General features: G+C 52.6%; 1 protein-coding gene across 2 annotated transcripts in view; it reads left to right on the top strand.

Moving 5' to 3' along the window:
- The window catches only part of Armc9 (armadillo repeat containing 9), a 120,956-nt gene that overhangs the window by 98,698 nt on the left and 5,633 nt on the right, over positions 1–16,625 (top strand). Inside the window, exons 21-23 of one of the 2 annotated variants that reach the window (XM_076865630.2) lie at positions 3,890–4,005; positions 8,285–8,421; positions 13,588–13,714. In XM_076865630.2, coding sequence (XP_076721745.1) covers positions 3,890–4,005; positions 8,285–8,421; positions 13,588–13,714 — 380 coding nt within the window. Of the gene's footprint in view, positions 1–3,889; positions 4,006–8,284; positions 8,422–9,450; positions 9,508–13,587; positions 13,715–16,625 lie in introns of those variants that run through there. The other variant, XM_076865631.2, reaches the window with a different exon arrangement.

Genomic DNA, 16,625 nt, shown 5'->3' with positions numbered 1-16,625 from the left:
AAAAATGAAAAATTTTAAGTAGACACTTGCTGTGCCAATAAAATTAGAGTTCTTTGGTCAGGAAGGAGAGAATGCATATTGAGTAGACAGCAAACAGCATCCGCTCCTATTCCAGGTTATTTTCTGTGAGTGTAAAGATAGATGAAATAGAGTACCTGCATTACAAAGATGCATGCTTTATGACATCATAATTCAGGTGATTCACAAATATTCAAAACTAACAAATGGGAAATATGATTTTTTTTAATCTAAGTGGATATGTGTTCACCAACTTTTACTACTGAACAAATTACATTCATCTCAGTCACATACTGCACTATTATGGTTAAATAATTTGCATTTTGCTATAGCGGAACCCTTTTTCAAATGATCTCTCCACAGTAGCCCAGGTGAGAGCCTGTTCTCCAGGTGGGTGGGTGTGGATGCCACGACTCTGTCCCCTCTTCCAAGACTCAGATGTGCTTCTGTGGAATTCAGTCTGGAGAGCTTTTCCTCAGACAGTTGCGACTGCCCAGAAAGTCTCCTTTGCAACTCAGGGAGCGAGGGTGGACAGGGGGCTTGGCCTGCGTTGCCCCATGCACAAGGTGCTAGGATGACTGCCAGAGGCCTGGGCCTGTCCTCAGGCATCCCGTTCACTGGGGAGGAAGGTCAGGCCCAGGCCTCTGCAGTCCTCTCTGTTTGTTCTCTTTAGTTATTCATGACAGCAGAATGTATTTTGACATGACATGTATATATATACGGGGAGTGTAACTTCCCGTGTTTGTGGTTGTGCGTGATATGGAGTTACACTGGCCCTGTGTGCATATGTGAACACAGGAAAGTTACGTCTGACTCAGTCCACTCTCTTTCCCATTCCCATCTCCCCTCCCTTCCCCCAACTCCCCCTTGTCCAATCCCTTGAACCCCTCCCCCAGCCTATTATGAGTCAGCGTCTGCATATCAGAACATTCGGCCTTCGTTTTTTTGGGGGGATTGGCTTATTTCCTTTAGCATGACAGTCTCTAGTTCCGTCCATTTACCTGCAAATGCCAAAATTTCACTCTTCTTTGTGCTGAGTAATATTCCATTATGTATGTGTACCCCGTTTTCTTTATCCACTCATCTGTTGAAGGGCACCTAGTTGGCTCCATAGTTTGGCTGTTGTGAATTGAGCTGCTGTAAACACTGAGGTGGACATGTCACTATAGTGTGCTGATTCAAAGTCCTTTGGGTATAAACCGAGGAGTTGGGTAGCCGGGTCAGACAGAGGTACTGTTCCAGGTTTTTGCCGCCGCAGGTTTAAGGAGGTGATGTGGCAGTCTGCAGACAGCTGAATACTGAGTGACCCCAGCCCTCCTGTCACCGTTTCCCTTCCTCCCTGCACTCAGGCCCAGGAAGCAGGGACTGACTGGTGCAGGGAGAGGGAAAGAGAAGAGGTGCAAGTGGCCTAAGGTGGCCTTGAAGTTGGGCCTAAGGAGCTGAGCTTAGGGTAGGCACAGAGATGCCTGGGTGCCGGGCGGGGAGGGAGCCCGCGGGGAGCCAATGGTCAGTCAGGTGCTTGGGTGGACACCCCTGCTTCTGGAGACTTCCAGGCACAACCGGGGGGTGGGGGGAGCTGCACTTGAGGTCCTTCTGCGGAGCTTGGTTGTGTCCCATGTCCCCCAGAGCGGCAGCCTCCACCTTCTCTGCTTGTCTTCTGCCCCTCCCACTCCCTTGCCCTCCACCCCCAGTCAGGGCAGCTCCTGCCTGCTGGCAGCCTTCCAGCTCAGAGGAGACCCAGGGTCCCCAGGCCCCGCCCTCTTTTCTTCTTCTCTTTTCTGTCTGGTCAGCCTTTTCACTGCTGTGAGGAAAAGACCCTCCAGAACAATCGCAGAGGAAAAGTTTGTTTGGGGGCTCAGGGTTTCAGACGTCTCAGTCCATAGACAGCAGGCTCCATTCCTCCATTCCTCAGAGGTGAGGCAGGATATCATGGCGGAGAGTGTGGCAGAGGGAAGCGGCTCACAGGGTGACCAGGAAGCAGAGGGAGACTAAGCTCAGCTTACCACATATATACCCCAAAGGCAAAAGCCCAGTGACCCACCTCCTCCAGCCACACCCTGTCCACCCCCAGCCCCCACCTAGTTAATCCCATCGGGGACTAATTCACTGGTTGGTTAAGGCTCTCTTAATCTAATTATTTCTCCCCAAACCTTCTTGCATTGTCTCACACTTGAGCTTTTGGGGGACACCTCACATCCAAACCATAACACCCTGCCTGAAGTGCTAGATAAGCCCAAGGAACTTTTCAGCAAAAATCAAGACATCAAAGGTATAAATCCAATTTTAAAAACATATTTTGGCCTTCTGGCTTTTTTGTTTATTTGTAATTTTTTTTAAACAGTAATAGATGTGCCTGGTGTGGTGGCACCTACCTGTAATCCCAGCAGCTCAGGAGGCTGAGCCAGGAGGATCACTAGTTCAAAGTCAGCCTCAGCAACTTGGTGATCCCCAAGCAACTCAGCAACACCTTGTCTCTAAATAAAATATTAAAAAATGGCTGAGGATGAGGCTCAGTGGTTAAGCATACCTGGGTTCAATCCCTGGTTCCAAAAAAAAAAAAAAAATATTTAAAAAAGAAATAGGACTAGAATCACTGGATATTAGGAAAGCAGCCAGACGGGTCCTGCCCACCCCTCACCCTGTATCCCCCTGTGGTTGCGTCTCATATCATTTATAGCACAACATCAACCCAGGAAGTTGACATGGGTTCAATCCACAGTTTATCTGGACTTCATCAGTTTTACTGTAATTTCTTCTTTAAACCCTTTTTCTTAATTATTAACATAATTGTAACATTATTACACAAAACTCAGAACAGGAAAAAGAAAAACTGTTCCTGGTCCCACTCTTCCTGTAGAGCTGCTCTGGTCACTTTACAACTTATTTCCTTCCTAACTTTTTGTGTACTTTAAGCATAATTGATAGTATTATTTATATACATCGTTATCACCTGATTCTTATTTAATATTTAAGTGAACATTTTTCTTTATAACCTGTTCTTTATCAGTGTAAATGGCCATATGTCAAATGGATATGCCATATTTTAATTATTGCCCTTTTATTAGATCATTCTAGTTGTACTTCAATAATTTTATAAAGAAAAACTGTTTATTTAATATTTTCCATATTTTGAACTCTTTCACTAGAATCTACACCCAAAGATAGGAACATTTTTATGACTCTTGACATCAAATGCCAATGGCTTTCCAAGAGCTGTGTCAAAACTGCAGTGGTCTGGTGTTGCAAACTACATTTCCAGGCGGTGGCTGGGTCTATCTGTCATTCACACACAGAGTTGAAGGGTGGTATCTTTTTGGTCAAGCAGTAGTTTCTAATTATTCCTAAAGTTGGTCATTATTTGATTTTACTGGTGGTTTTCCTATTTTGTGACTCAGCTGTGTGAATTCTTTGCCCAGTTGTTTAGTGTTTACTAATTTGTAGGAGTTGCTTACATAATGAAGATGTTAACCTTTTTGTTATTGAATTTGCTGCATATATTTCTCTGGGTTGCTCGTTCACCTATTAACTGGCTCATTTTTAATATACTACACACATGGATATGTTAATTTTTTGTGAAGTCAAATCTGGCCTTTCTTCTCACTTTCAGAAGACCGTTACTTTGCAGAGATGTGATAAATTGCTGTAGTCAACTGTTTTCTTCCTCTTCCTATGTTTGGATTTTTTAAAAACATTATTCTGCTGAGTGCTATCGTATGCAAACCTAAAAGGACTTTTCCCAAAAAATTTCGGCTTACCTGAGTAACCTGTGACCTGATTTCTGGAGATTGTTTGATTCCATGTGGTAAGTTCTGCTTCTAGGTCAGCGCTCAAGGAATGCTGTCTCCAGCCATGTTTCCTCTTCTTCCACCAGATCATGACCAACACCGGAAAGGCACGGCGGAGGGGGCTGGCCAGCGTGCAGTGCAGTGGGGATGAACCCCTGCGCCGGCCTGTCACCCCCAGTGGCCACAGGACCGGGTGCCCAGTGTAAGTCCAGGCTAAAGGAGGCGGGAGTTTATTTTCTTAAGCTTCACTTTGATTAACTGGCGTGTAAGATGTGTATATTTAAAAATGCAAAATAAAGCATTCATACTGGAAATCCTTTATCTCTTATATCATTTATCTTGTGAGGGGTTTTGGAAAGAAAGAGGTTGAGACCCCCTCCTCCCTACACCCAGGTTTCTCCCTCCAGAAAGAGAAGTGGGGGGCTGGTTTATAGTATCTCCAGGGCCACTTCTGAAGATGAGCGTTGGCCAGGGTCATTTCAGAGGCAGAGCCAGAAGGAATGTGGGGCCACGTGGACGGGCTTATGTTGTTGTGTTTGTGGCCTCTGTCCCAGTTGAGGACTCCAGGTCCATCTAAGATGACCTCGTTCAAGCAGCCGTATGGACTGGGCAGAGCTCAGTGGCAGAGGTGCCAGGTAACGCGTGAGGCCCGAGCTCCATCCCCAGCCCAGCAAAAAACCAGTGGAGCAGGAACTGCCGGAGTCCCTCCCTGGACAGGAATAAAATGTCGGGCTCCTCCTCAGAGCCAGCGGCCTCCCTGGAAGGCCTGGGGCCCCTCCCCTGTGGCTTGGGGAGCCCGAGATGGGCAGTTCAGTGGGCAGGAGACAGTCCCCTTCTGTGGGGGGCAGCCTCTTTCCCTGTCTAGAGAATACTGCAGAGGAACACATGGAGGGGGCTGAGGGTTCAGAGAGCCAGCAAACCCCGTGTCCATCGCCTTACGGTGGCCATCGTAACTGTGCCACGTTTCACCCAGCTGCCCCACGGCTGGGAAGTCCCGCTCTTTCCAGTGGTAGTCCATGGTAATTTTATAATAAGCAATCAGCCACTGGGGATTTAGCCACAAATAAAATGTGGAAATGCCTGCCCTGGTGAGCTCTTTGCCACAGCTACTGGGGACACTGGTGTCCCCAGCACCAGCTCTTGCCAAGTTCTGTTGCCCATCTGGGGTTTGCCCTGTAAATATGTCAAAGCCTATGCCAAATCAGTGCTCTGAGATCTGTCTGATTAGATTTCAAAATTAGTCACCATGTGCTTCTATTTCTAGGCTTTTATTTTTGATTACTGATATGCAAACTAGTATTGTGCCCTTTTCTCTCTCCAACATATAACCAGTATTTTTTAACCTATAGACAAGTTTCAAAGAATATTACGGTGAAGAACTTTCAGTTCATAATTTCTGGCTCCCTCGCTTGCTTTCTCTGTGTGTGATTCATAATTACACACCTATACTTTTTTGAATTTTTTTTTTTTCCAAACTATTTGGAAGAAGGTTGCAGACTTTCAATGTGCTTCTTTATCCTTAGAATGAGGTGATCTGCCAACTTCCCTGTTGGGCTTATTTCACTGTCTGCATGTATTGAAATGTAGCTTGTGCCCTGTAAATATGTGGAATTACTAAGTGCCGATTTTAGCCTGTGAGCAATGTGCTTCCCCACGGAGCATTGTCCCATGGAGGTGATTGGCTGGGGTGCACCTGCCCAGTCATGAGAGCACCTTCTAATCAATGGCCCTGCCTGTAACTAAGTCGTGGCGGTCCCCAGCTCCCTCCATCTGACTGATTCCACAAACATCTTCGTCACCTCTGGGGGACGGGGTGCTCAGTGCTGGAGCCACAAAGACAAATGAGATGGGATTTCTGCCCTCAGAGGCACACACGGCACCCCGCGGTAAGGAAGGAGATGGAGAGTCTAGTCTGTGGGAGACCCAGGAGGGCCTCAGAGTGCTGGGGGCAGGATTCTTAGCTTCTCCGTGTCTCCAGCTCACCTCCAGGAAGTCTGTGTGAGTGTCCAACCAGCACCCCCAGGTAACTCAGTGTTGCCAGGGGTGGGGGTAGGTCTGGAATCTTCCTTCTGATAATATCAAGACACTAGTGCTTTAGGAATACTAATTCCACTTCTGTAATTTGATGCTGAGAAGTAATCAGAAGTTCATAAGTATAAACAATGGTATTTATTGAAGTATGACTTAGAAAATCAGAAGTAATCTACACGCCAAAATAGGAGGTTGATTATGCAAATTATATCCAGACAAGACAGTATTAGAAATGAGGAGACTCACAATATGTTGCTGAATGGAAAAGGTGTGAAATAGTCATGTGGGCCATTTATAGTGATCCCAGCTTAGTATTCTGTATGTATTTGCTTTTTTGTTGTTGTTGTTTGTTTTGTTTTGTTTTGTTTCAGTACTGAGAATGGACCCCAGGGCCTCACACATGCTAGGCAAGCACTCTACCACTGAGCCACATCCCCTGCCCTTCCTAAATTTTATTTTAAGTCAGCGTCTCACTAAGTTCCCCAAGCTGGCCTGGAACTTGGGATCCTCCTGCCTCAGCCTCCTGAGTGCCTGGGATTACAGTCATGCACCATGGCTCCCAACTTAGTTGCATTTTTTTAAGAAGATCAACTGTGTGTTTAGGCGTGGGGACGCCAGGGCATTCTGCACGTTACCCCTGCTGATCTGATGGTTCATGATGAGCAGAGGTTGTAAGAAAACACTGGCATTTTGGCCCACGCTGTGCTGGCTCTCTGCCTCCCTCGGCCCGGCCTCAGCCTGGCCTCCTGGTGCTGGAGTCCCCCAGCAGGCCTAACCCCCCGACGCCTCTTTGGCTCTGCCTCCTGCTCCCTCCTACTTGTTGCTTAGACCTGTCAACGTGCTTCAGTGGCCACTTCCCTCACCCTCAGGCCTTCTCTGGCTCGTCCTGACCCTTCCCTGTTCACAGCCCTGGGAGGTGGGACAGTGACGTCTGGAAGGAATTGCCGCCAGGTGACCCAACAGTCCCCCACCTGAGGATCCTCCGGGCCCCATGTGCTCTCACAGTGGCCACTGCCCCTGCCCTGCGGGCTGGCCCTCTGCCTCTCACCCCTCCTCCCGAGGCCTTCATTCCCTCCCGCCTGTTCCCCGATACCACCACACACCGATGGCGCCCAGAGCCAGCCTGGACTTGCTGTTTGTGTCCCCAGCACGCCCATTCAGCATTTCCTAGAGCAGCATGGCCATCTCTGCGCCCCCTGCCTCAGGGAATGGCGTGGACCCGGGGACAGTGCAGCTGAGGCCTGGCCCTTCGCTCCAGCCCCGCTCTCTGGCCCACACTGGCCTCCCCCTGAGCCATAGTTCTCCCCTCAGCCCCAGGGGCTCCAGGCACTTCTCCCACGACCATGAACAGAGGTGGACCAAGTCTGCCTGTCCTGGCCGGGGCTGCAGGGTCTTCACCACCACCATCCCAGCCTCGAAGCTCCCCAGGGGACCCCTCACCCCACTGCCATCTTAGGCCTTTTGGGGGGAGAGGCAGCCGACATTTTTTTGTGGTGCCTTAAATCTTTCTGTGACAAGGCAGCAGGTCACCTTGCTCAGTGCTCCCCCTGCTAGATGACGTTCCCCTTATGGACCCCAGGAACCCCCAGTTCTGAGTTGGACACAGCAGAGCAGCCTTCCCCACCCCTTGGGCTGCTGCTGTGTCTCCTTGTGTCACTCTCGGGTCTAGCCTTAAAGACTGGACATCTAAGAAAGCCACTCCAGAGTCTAGCCCTGGGCAGGCACAGGCTTGTCACCAAGTGTCCCCATCAGGCCCTTGTTGAGTGGTGGCTTCGGTCTCCTCCTTGGTGGAGCACATGCTCTGTTACTGAGGCACGTGGAGAGCCCTCCTGGAGCCCATGGAGGACCCCCAGGAACCTGCCCTCTGAGAGCTCAGTCCAGCTTGCACCTCTTACTGACTGGTCCTGGCGCAGTGAGGTGCCCGTCACGCACGTCTGGCAGAGCAGACAGCCATCTCCACCGCTCTGGGTGCGGACGTCAGCTCAGGGGCCACCCTGCCGCGTTGTTCAGGTGGTGGTGGAAGATTCTGCTCTTGCCTGCTGCTGCTCTCGGCTGACGTGACAGCGGTCATTGCTTCTCTAATTGGGTTCATTCTTTCCTGCATCTGCTGCGTCCTTGGAGAAGAAACAGATTTGTGCCTTAAGCTCTTTGGTTGAACTCTCACGGGCTTGCGTCACCCAAAGCCATAAGACATATTTACATGTTAGAAACATACAACACCTTGTAGCACTAGCAACTCCCAGCAGGGCCAACAGGAGCAAGGTAAGGTCACTCTGCACAGGACTTCCTGGTTTCCGCCAACACCCTCAGAAGGGTTTTAAAAATATCAATGTAACAAAAGAATTTCAGGCACGGCCACCACCTGGATTTGTTTATGATGCTACAGGTGGCCAGCAGCCAGTGCCCCCCAGCTATCTGTATTTATTGCTTTTATTCATGTTTTTCTGCAGGATGGAAGAGCATCTGGTTTCTCTGCAGAGTGGCCAACAGGCCAGAAATGGCAGCCTGCAGGCCCTGTTCACCGCTCACCTGGCCATCTGCAAGGAGGCCAAGCCTGGTGTCCCTGAGTGCCACACAACTTCTTCATGTAAGAACACCGCTGCTTGCAGGGCAGTTCTGGGCCTGGTGACATCTAGAATCCCAATGAAGCAACAGCAGGAGTCGCAGGTGCAGGCCTGCTCCTGGAAAGCCCTCTGACCTCAGCCACAGCCCCAGGGCCTGCAGGCTGGGGACCTGGGATCACACAGCCAGCCCTGAGGCGGCTGATCCTCCAGCTCCCCTTCCTGGAGTATAGTATCTGTCACCCACATCTGGAGGCTCCTGGAGGAGCCGTGGAACTGAGGTTTCATGTTGAGACTTTGGAGTCAGGATCTCAGAACACTTGTCTGCCTTAACCAACTCCCGCTGCTATAACTGGACACCTGAGGCTGGACACGTTAGGAGAGGTCTACTTAACTAAGTTTGGGAGGCTGAAAGTCCAAGATCAGGTGGCCCCATTGGTTCAGCCTCGGGTGGGGCCCTGGTGGCTGGGTCAACATGGTAGGTGACATCATGGTGGGGCACTCAAGAGGGAGAGATCACATGGCAAGACAGGAAGCAGAGGCTGGGAAGGGCCAGTCTTGCTCTTTTTAAAACCCACTCCAGGTGGAATTAAGTGGATCCCATGAGAACGTCTTTAAACCCTCAGGTCCGGGTAGTGCCCCCTGACCTTGCCCTAGACCACACCTCTCGTGGGCCCACCACCTCCACATTACCACATGGGGGACTGAGCTTCCAGCCTGTGAGCCCTTGGGGGACCCACTCAACCCACATTCAAACCGTAGCAACGTAGATCCATGGCCAAGGTCTCGGATTCTGGTGCCCAGATGGGCCGCCGTGTCCAAGAAGCTGCGCCAAGTCAGGGCACCCAGCAGCCAGACAACCCTGGGACCCAAATGGGCTTCGAAGCCTCCAGCTGGGTTAACCAGAGACTGATGGGGGACAAGAGTATTTTTTGGATGCCAAAAAAAATAAGTATTTTGAATGAGAAATGCACAAAGTATTTTTTTTAATTTTCGAGAGGAAATTAAAAAGATGGTGGGCAGTCCAGATAAGACTCTAATTTCCATTCAAATAGGAAAACAACAGAGGAGCGGGTCAGAGCCCCGGGATGAGGAGCATCTGAGGACTTGGAGGATCTGCTCAGAGCTGGACTCAGGCTCTGACCAGGGTCAGGGTGACGGGCTGTTTGTGAGGCCGAAGACAGCAGGGCCATTTGGGGGGACTTTGAGAGACTGATTTCTTGGCTTCTCTCTCTTTTTTTTTTTCCCCCAGTACCGGGAATTGAACCAGGGCCTCTTGCATGCTAGACAAGGGCTGTACCACTGGGCTACGCTCCAGCCCTTCTTACAGGTTGAGCAAGGTCTTGACAAGGCTGGCCTTTCGATCTTCCTGCCTCAGCCTCCCCGGTAGCTGGGGTCACAGGTGTGCACACCGTGCCCGGCAGAGGCTCTTGATTACGAGCAGTTCCTAAAGTCCTCCGACCTAGAGCCTCAATTACGTTGTGTTTTCAGTTGTGACTGTTAAGGCACCTTCATAAAGGAATCAGCTCAGTGATTCTCCCAGAGGCCTCTGCTGCCAGGGTGGAGGTCTTAGGTCATCTCAGGATGTTGGCCAGTTTGATCGAATGCCGTGGAGTTACAAGTGCTTCCCGGCTCCGTAGGCCTGGACCTTGGGAAGCCTGTGAGCTACATTCAGGGTGACAGCTTCTCAGGACCACCCAGGCTCCCTGTGAGTCTTAATTATAAATATGATGGTTTCATTTTTGTTTTGCAGTGCAGGGGATCAAATTCAGGGCCTCATGCGTGCCAGGCAGGTGCTCCGCCCAGGGTCTCACCGCAGCCCCTGTTGGTTCCTTTGGAGAGATTTACTGTGCTGCCACCTGAGGGTGGAGGCCTGTGAGCACGTCATGCACAGAAATGTCCGAGTGTGGCTTTTGCTGGTGCCACGGCATTGACAATACTGTTATTTTCAACTATAGTTGATTTCAGCCCTGAAAAAGATGGGACCCTGATAGATCCTAATTCCTCCCATGAACATGGTGGGTACCTACCAGGGGACGCAGCCCTGAGGTCACATGCAGTTCCCAGACTCTGGCCTGAGGAGGGAGCAGCTGATCTCCCCAGTCCTTCTGGCAGGAGCAGCGGCAGGATGCCGAGTCCGCCTTCCCCGTGCCCCTCCTTGCGCCTGCCCCTATTTGCCCAGTCTGGTGGGCATCCAGCCAGCGCGCAGCCTGCCCCTAGCCCACCAGCTCTCCCACCTCCCTGGGCCCCGTGACACTCAGCCTCAGCCCTGTCTGTCCCCTGCCTGGGACCGGGAAGGTTCCCTGCTCTCGCCTGGGCCTGCCGAGCCTGCTCCTGACCTCAGGCCTGCACCCGGGTTCAAGTCCTCCCCCGGAGCAGCCCACCTCCAGGCTGTCCCTCCAGGCGGTGGCTCTGTCCCTGGGGTACACTCGCTCTTCCTCTACGCGTGTTCAAACCAACCCCTCACCTCTGGGAGGACTGAGGCCGGTTGTTCTGTTGGTCTCCTGACCTCATCTCTTGCTGCTGTCACCAGCCTGGGCCTGAGGGAGGGATGGCAACCGGCCTCGGTGTCTGTGCCTGTGAGGCTGTGCTGAGCCAGGAGTGAGGCCGTCTGGGCTCCTGGACAAGGTGCCATGGCTGATGGCAGGGCAGGGCGGCAGGGTCCGTCCTCCCGAGCTGATGTCCACACAGGCCTATTCTCCAGCCCTTCCTCTCACTTGTCCCCAGACACAGCTAGCCCGCGGGCTACTCCCCCAGGTGTCCCCGCTGCGCTGGGAAGCAGGCCCCACCTACAGAGCCTCCGGGATCCCTCCTGTGTCTGCACGTGGAGTTGTTCTGTAGGACCCTCGACGCCAGGTGGAGGGGCAGCCCTTCAGCGCAGTGGGTGGGCCCCGCAGGGGGCTTGATCGGTTCCACACGGGCCAAGATGGACCTTTCCTTTTAAGCAAAGGTCTCAGCCTCCTAGAGGGCCCAAAGGAAATCATTCCCAAGGGAAAAACCAGGGAATCGGCTTGGAATCGTACAAGCCAGTGGCCTGAGGAATGTTCTTTCCCATCTCCCGGGACTTACCGTGAATATCTGGATTCTGTCCTAGGAACCCTGGTGCCCCCTCCCCGTAGGCCCCGCTCCCCGTGGGCCCTCCTCCTGGCTCCTGCTCTGTCCATGGGTCCGTTTCTCTTTGGTGGAACCCCAGTGTCCACAAGGTGGCATGTGGCAGGGTGAGTGCAGGAAGGGGATTGAGCCCAGGGGGCCTCCGGGGGCTCAGAGGAGCCCAGGGCTGCTCCTCACCCAGGAGCTGTTGGCCCAGCTGGCCCAGGGGACTGGGCGCCACCAGCCTCCGCAGCTGGCGGAGTGCTCGGGAAGCCCCGTGCACCCAGCCCTCAAGTGCAGTCCTGCTCAAGAAGCACCTGTCCTGCTCGGGCTTTGTCTCCTGGGCCTTATCCTGAATGCCCTGAGCAGAGCGCTCACGCCAGGGAGTGGGCCCACGAAGATGGGATCCGAGAAGCTGGAAATGCTGGTTCCAGACGGAGACTCTAGTTCCAGGTAGAAACTTCAGAGTGGACTGAAATAAAGCCACCCGTCAGGCTCCATATCAGGAATGATTCTCCCCTGAGGTACTGGGGAGCAAACTCACAGATGCTCTGCACTGAGCTACACCTCCAGCCCTTCTATTTATTTTTAAATTTTATTTTGAGACAAGGTCTCTCTAAGTTGCTGAATGTCTGGCTAAATTGCTGAGGCTGGCCTCCAACTTGATCCTCCTGCCTTAACCTCCCGAGTGGCTAGGATTACAGGATTATGCCTGGCAGAAGTGAGTTTTTTGTTTTAAGTCAAAATAAAATTATCTGGAAGCCAAAGACCTTGCACCGGGTCCAAGGAAAACTGCAGGGAAGATTCCTTTATGCTCAGGATAGAGCTGAGGTGTTTTCTAAGTGGAAGAGCCAAGAGGAACTTGGATTAAGGAGCAGGGATGCCTGGTGCAGTGGCACACGCCTGTCATCTTGGCGACTTGGGAGGCTGAGGCAGGAGGATCACACGTTAGAGGTCAGCCTGAGCAACTTAGTGAGATCCTGTGTCAAAATAAGAAATATAAAGAGCTGGGATGTATCTTCTTGGTAAAAAGCCCTGTGTTCCATCTTCAGTACTGAAGAAGAAAAAAAAGAAAGGAGACACAACTAACTACGAATTCAGACCCTGTCATAGGGTCATTCCAAAGTGACAGGACCCCTTTGGCTGTAGGACTTAAAGAGGGGTGGGGCTGGGGAAGAAGGGGTGCATGGTGGGTGAAATATCGAAACAGGCCCAACCCCAGGGTTGCTGGGGGCTTATCCCTCCAGCATCGACTGTGGGGAGCTGGAGGGCGCGGAGAAAACCCCCCCCAGATGGTTTCAGAGAACAGCGTCTGCTTTATTGCGCAGCAAAAATAGCTCTCAAAGTGGGCGTGTGCCAGTTTACATACGACGGTCAGCATGGGCCAGAGGTGGCACAAACAGACCATCTTCTGGAAGTCAAGACACCAAGAGTCCAGAAACTGCCACGTAGCTCGACCCTGCACCAACCAGGGAGTGATTTCTTGTCAAAGGGACAAGGAAATGTGCCTGCTACTGTTCTGACAGCACGTTGTCCCAAACACAGTGTTCTGTGTTGGGACTTCCTTCCCTGCTGCACAAAGAGCAAACAGCGTCCTCCACGAGGGTCCAGGTCAGGCCCTGCAGCACCGGACTTCTCCATCTGCTTCCCCATGCAGATCTCCTAAGTGGCCTGGTGGCCAGGACCTGGACCTGGGCCCTGGCTGGCACCCATGGGTGCACTGAGGGCTTCAGGCAGGGAGGGTGGTAAGGAGTGTCCACCTCTGGGATTGCCAGGTTTAGAGCATCAAAACACAGGAGGCCAGTTACACTTGAGTTTCAGAGAAGCAAATGTGCTTCGGAGCTCCTCGGGGAGCCATGCGGTGAGGATGCGGGGAGACAACTCTGTGTTCGACAGCTTTCCCCTGGGGTGGGGCGAGAAGAACCAGGGAGCCTCTTGTGCTGTGCCCCTCTGACCCAAACTCCCAGGTGTCCCATCTCTGGCTCTGGGAGCTGAGGGCCTGGCCTGGGGGTGCGCTCGCCGTGGCTTTGCAGCCCAGCCAGGAAAGACACCGCAGAGAGGCCAGGGCAGGTGTGACTGAGCTCTCGTCTCCTCCCCAGCAGCCATGGACGGCAGTGCAGGAGGGCGGCTGCCCGCTGGACCTCAGGAGGAGCCTCGCCTGTTCCCCACAGCGGCCCACAGCTGGCTGAAGGATGTGTCCCAGGACCCTGGCAGCAGAGAGCCCGTCAGGTAAGGGGATGGGGTGTCATGGGCCTGGTCTCATCAGTCACCTGGCTCCTGGAGGAGGACCCAGGACAGACAGCACCCACCAGGCCTGGGGAGGCTCCCCTGGCCTGGCCTCAGACAACGAGAGCCAGGGAGCTTTCTCCAGGTCCTGAAACAGAGACGGGGCACCCATGGGATGCTGCCAAGGGGCAACCCTCTTGGACATGCCCCAGAGACCAGTTTCAGGGACCACTGGGCGAACCTGTTCCGGGGACGTGTGATTCGGGGCGACGTGGGGGCGGCATCCTATCTTTGCTTTTCACTTTTGAAGACGCTGGCACGGCGGGGAGAAGGTGGCGAGGACAGAACAGGCCCAATGGGGAAATGGTTTTCTCTTCCTCTGGTTCAGAGGCGCGCAGTCCGGTGGTCCCGCCCTTCCCTTTGCTGATCTGAGGAAACCTGCTCAGGGAGAGGGCGCAGCCCAGTCTCAGACCAGCCTGTCCCAAGCCCACAGTCGCCCGCTGCCCATTCCATGTCCTCCTGGCCACAGGCACCCTGCTAGCAGAGTGACTTCAAGATGGAGAATTCATCCTTGGGCACCAAAATACGGGGCTAGCGCATATGGTGGCCTACACACCCTCAGAGTCTCTGCCTCGAGGGACGTTGTGGGGCTGCCGGCCCAGGCCTTCCATGAAGGCTTCCATCCTGTGTCTGCAGGGAGTAGGACCCGGTCACTGTCGCTGTGCCTCCCTCCAGGAAGCCAGCCAGCCCTCCCCTCCCTGTCTGCAGAAACAGGAGCCCCCCAGCTCTAGAGGCCCCCGGCACACTGCCATCCAGAGCGGGTGGGAGGACCAAAGCCTGCACTGGGTCCCAGCATCTGGCCACCTCCGGGCCAATGGCTGCAGGTCCCCTACCTGGCCCCTTCCCTGACTGAGTGACTGAAGGAGAGCTTGTCTGCCAGGTCAGGGGCTCTTTGGCCTTCGGTCCCCTCTTGAAATGGGGAGGAGGTTCAGAATGAGAGACTCCCAGGCCAGGCCAGGGCCAGGCAGATCCTCCTGTGAGACTCAGAGAAAGAGCGCTCCAGCCTGGGGTCCTTTCTCCTTCCTTCCTCCTTCATGAAGCTCACGCTGGGGGATAACTGTTTCCATGATGGGCAGGCGCCTGAGGGCCACTTCCTGGAAGCAACCCCTCACTGCGCTCAGCAGGGTTCCCGGCTGGCCGGCCAGGCTTCCCTGGGCATAGGTCCCCTGTGGTCAAACCCTGGTCTTTAGTCCTCTGACTCCAGGGGCTCTTCTCGAGGAGGGAGAGAGTGAAAAGGAGAGCGTGTCCCCTCCCCTCTCCCCACACCGTCTGGAACACTCTCCCTACCCCAACCCCCTCTTGGCTGGGTGACTTCAGCCCCCTGAGGTCTCAGCTAGACACCCTTGCTCCTACGTGATCGCACAGGCTCCCAGCAGTGCAGTCCCCTGCCACGGGCACAGAGCTCACTGCTTTGACACGTTGCCCCAGCCAGCTCCATTGTCCTCTAAGACAGTTGTCGCACACAGGTTGACTACCTCTGTGTTCCCACACCCGGCTGTCAGAACACATGTCAGAGAAAAAGGGAGAAAGACTTGCTCTCCCATTCCCTCTTGTCCCCCCACCACAGCTTGGTGTGGTCCCGAGGGAGCCCTGTGACTCCCAGAGAGCAGCCCCAGCTGGACAGAAGGCATTTGCCACATGACCTGGGGACGGGGGAGGGAGCCGACTCCTCAGACAGAGCTCTCCTCTCCAAGCCCAGGTGGGGATTGGAGCAAACACCGCCAAACTTCTGTCCTGCCTCAGACAGGACGTGAAAGTTGAAATCAGAAAGTCCAAAATTTGAAAAGCTCCAAAATCTGAAATGTTTTGAGCACTAATGCCAAAAGTGGAAAATTCCACACCAGGAAACTATTTCCTGCACATAAATATTTTTTAAAAACTACATAAAATTGCCTTTAGGCTGTGTGTATAAGGTGTATATATAAACCTGAGTGAAGTCAGTGTTTATACTTAGGTCCTCCCCAAGATACTTCATATACATATGCAAATGTTCCTAAATCCAAACTTTTTTTTTTTTTTTTTGAAGGACTGAGGCTTTTATTAAAAAGAGTAGAGGGAAGGAAAACACAGGTATTGATGGGATGGGGTGTAGAGTTCAACATTCTTTGGAGATAAGAAGGTTTACTGCCACAAATTAAGGAGGCTACATCCAAGTCCATTGAAATATCCACACCAGAGAGAGTGTGTTTGCTGTGGAGTCTCCAAAGGCCCACTAAATATTTTCTGAAGAAATTTTTCTCATTTTTCAGTTTTTGATTCAGTCTCCATGTAGCACCTTAATCCTGTCAGCAAATCCGTAAGGCTCTTAAAGTGATTCTTGCTTCCTTTCTGATCATTTGACAACCACTTGAACTTCATCAGTGACAGTAATGAAGTCCAAAACTTCATTCATTTCTTTCTTTCTTTCTTTCTTTCTTTCTTTCTTTCTTTCTTTCTTTCTTTCGCTGGGGATTGAACTCAGGGGCACTTGACCACTGAGCCACTCCCCAGCTCATTTTTTTTATTTATTGAGACAGGGTCCCACTGAGTTGCTTAGGGCCTAAGTTGCTGAGGCTGGTGCCACTGCGCCCGGCTGAAATCCAAAACTTTAAAGGAGAAAGAGCTTTACTTTTGTATATGTTCCCTCTCCTGTGACCCCTAAGGAAGTATGGCAGCTCGGAACAGGTAGAGTCCATCCAGCTGGAGAACCACCCTTAGGAAGCAGGCAGCCCAGCAGGTGGAGGCCAGCCCTGTTCCCGCGCGTCCTGGGCATGGCTGCTGAGCTTGGGGCCTCTGCCTTCGTCCCGTGTGTTCTCTTCCACTCCTGTTGGCCCCCAGCTCGGCCACGCTCTGGCTTTGTTGAAACCGGATGGAG

The sequence above is a fragment of the Callospermophilus lateralis genome, chromosome 9, assembly GCF_048772815.1.
Source record: "Callospermophilus lateralis isolate mCalLat2 chromosome 9, mCalLat2.hap1, whole genome shotgun sequence".
Lineage (NCBI taxonomy): Eukaryota > Metazoa > Chordata > Mammalia > Rodentia > Sciuridae > Callospermophilus > Callospermophilus lateralis.
The sequence above is the reverse complement of the archived record's forward strand: the minus strand, read 5'-3'. Positions and strand labels throughout refer to the sequence as shown.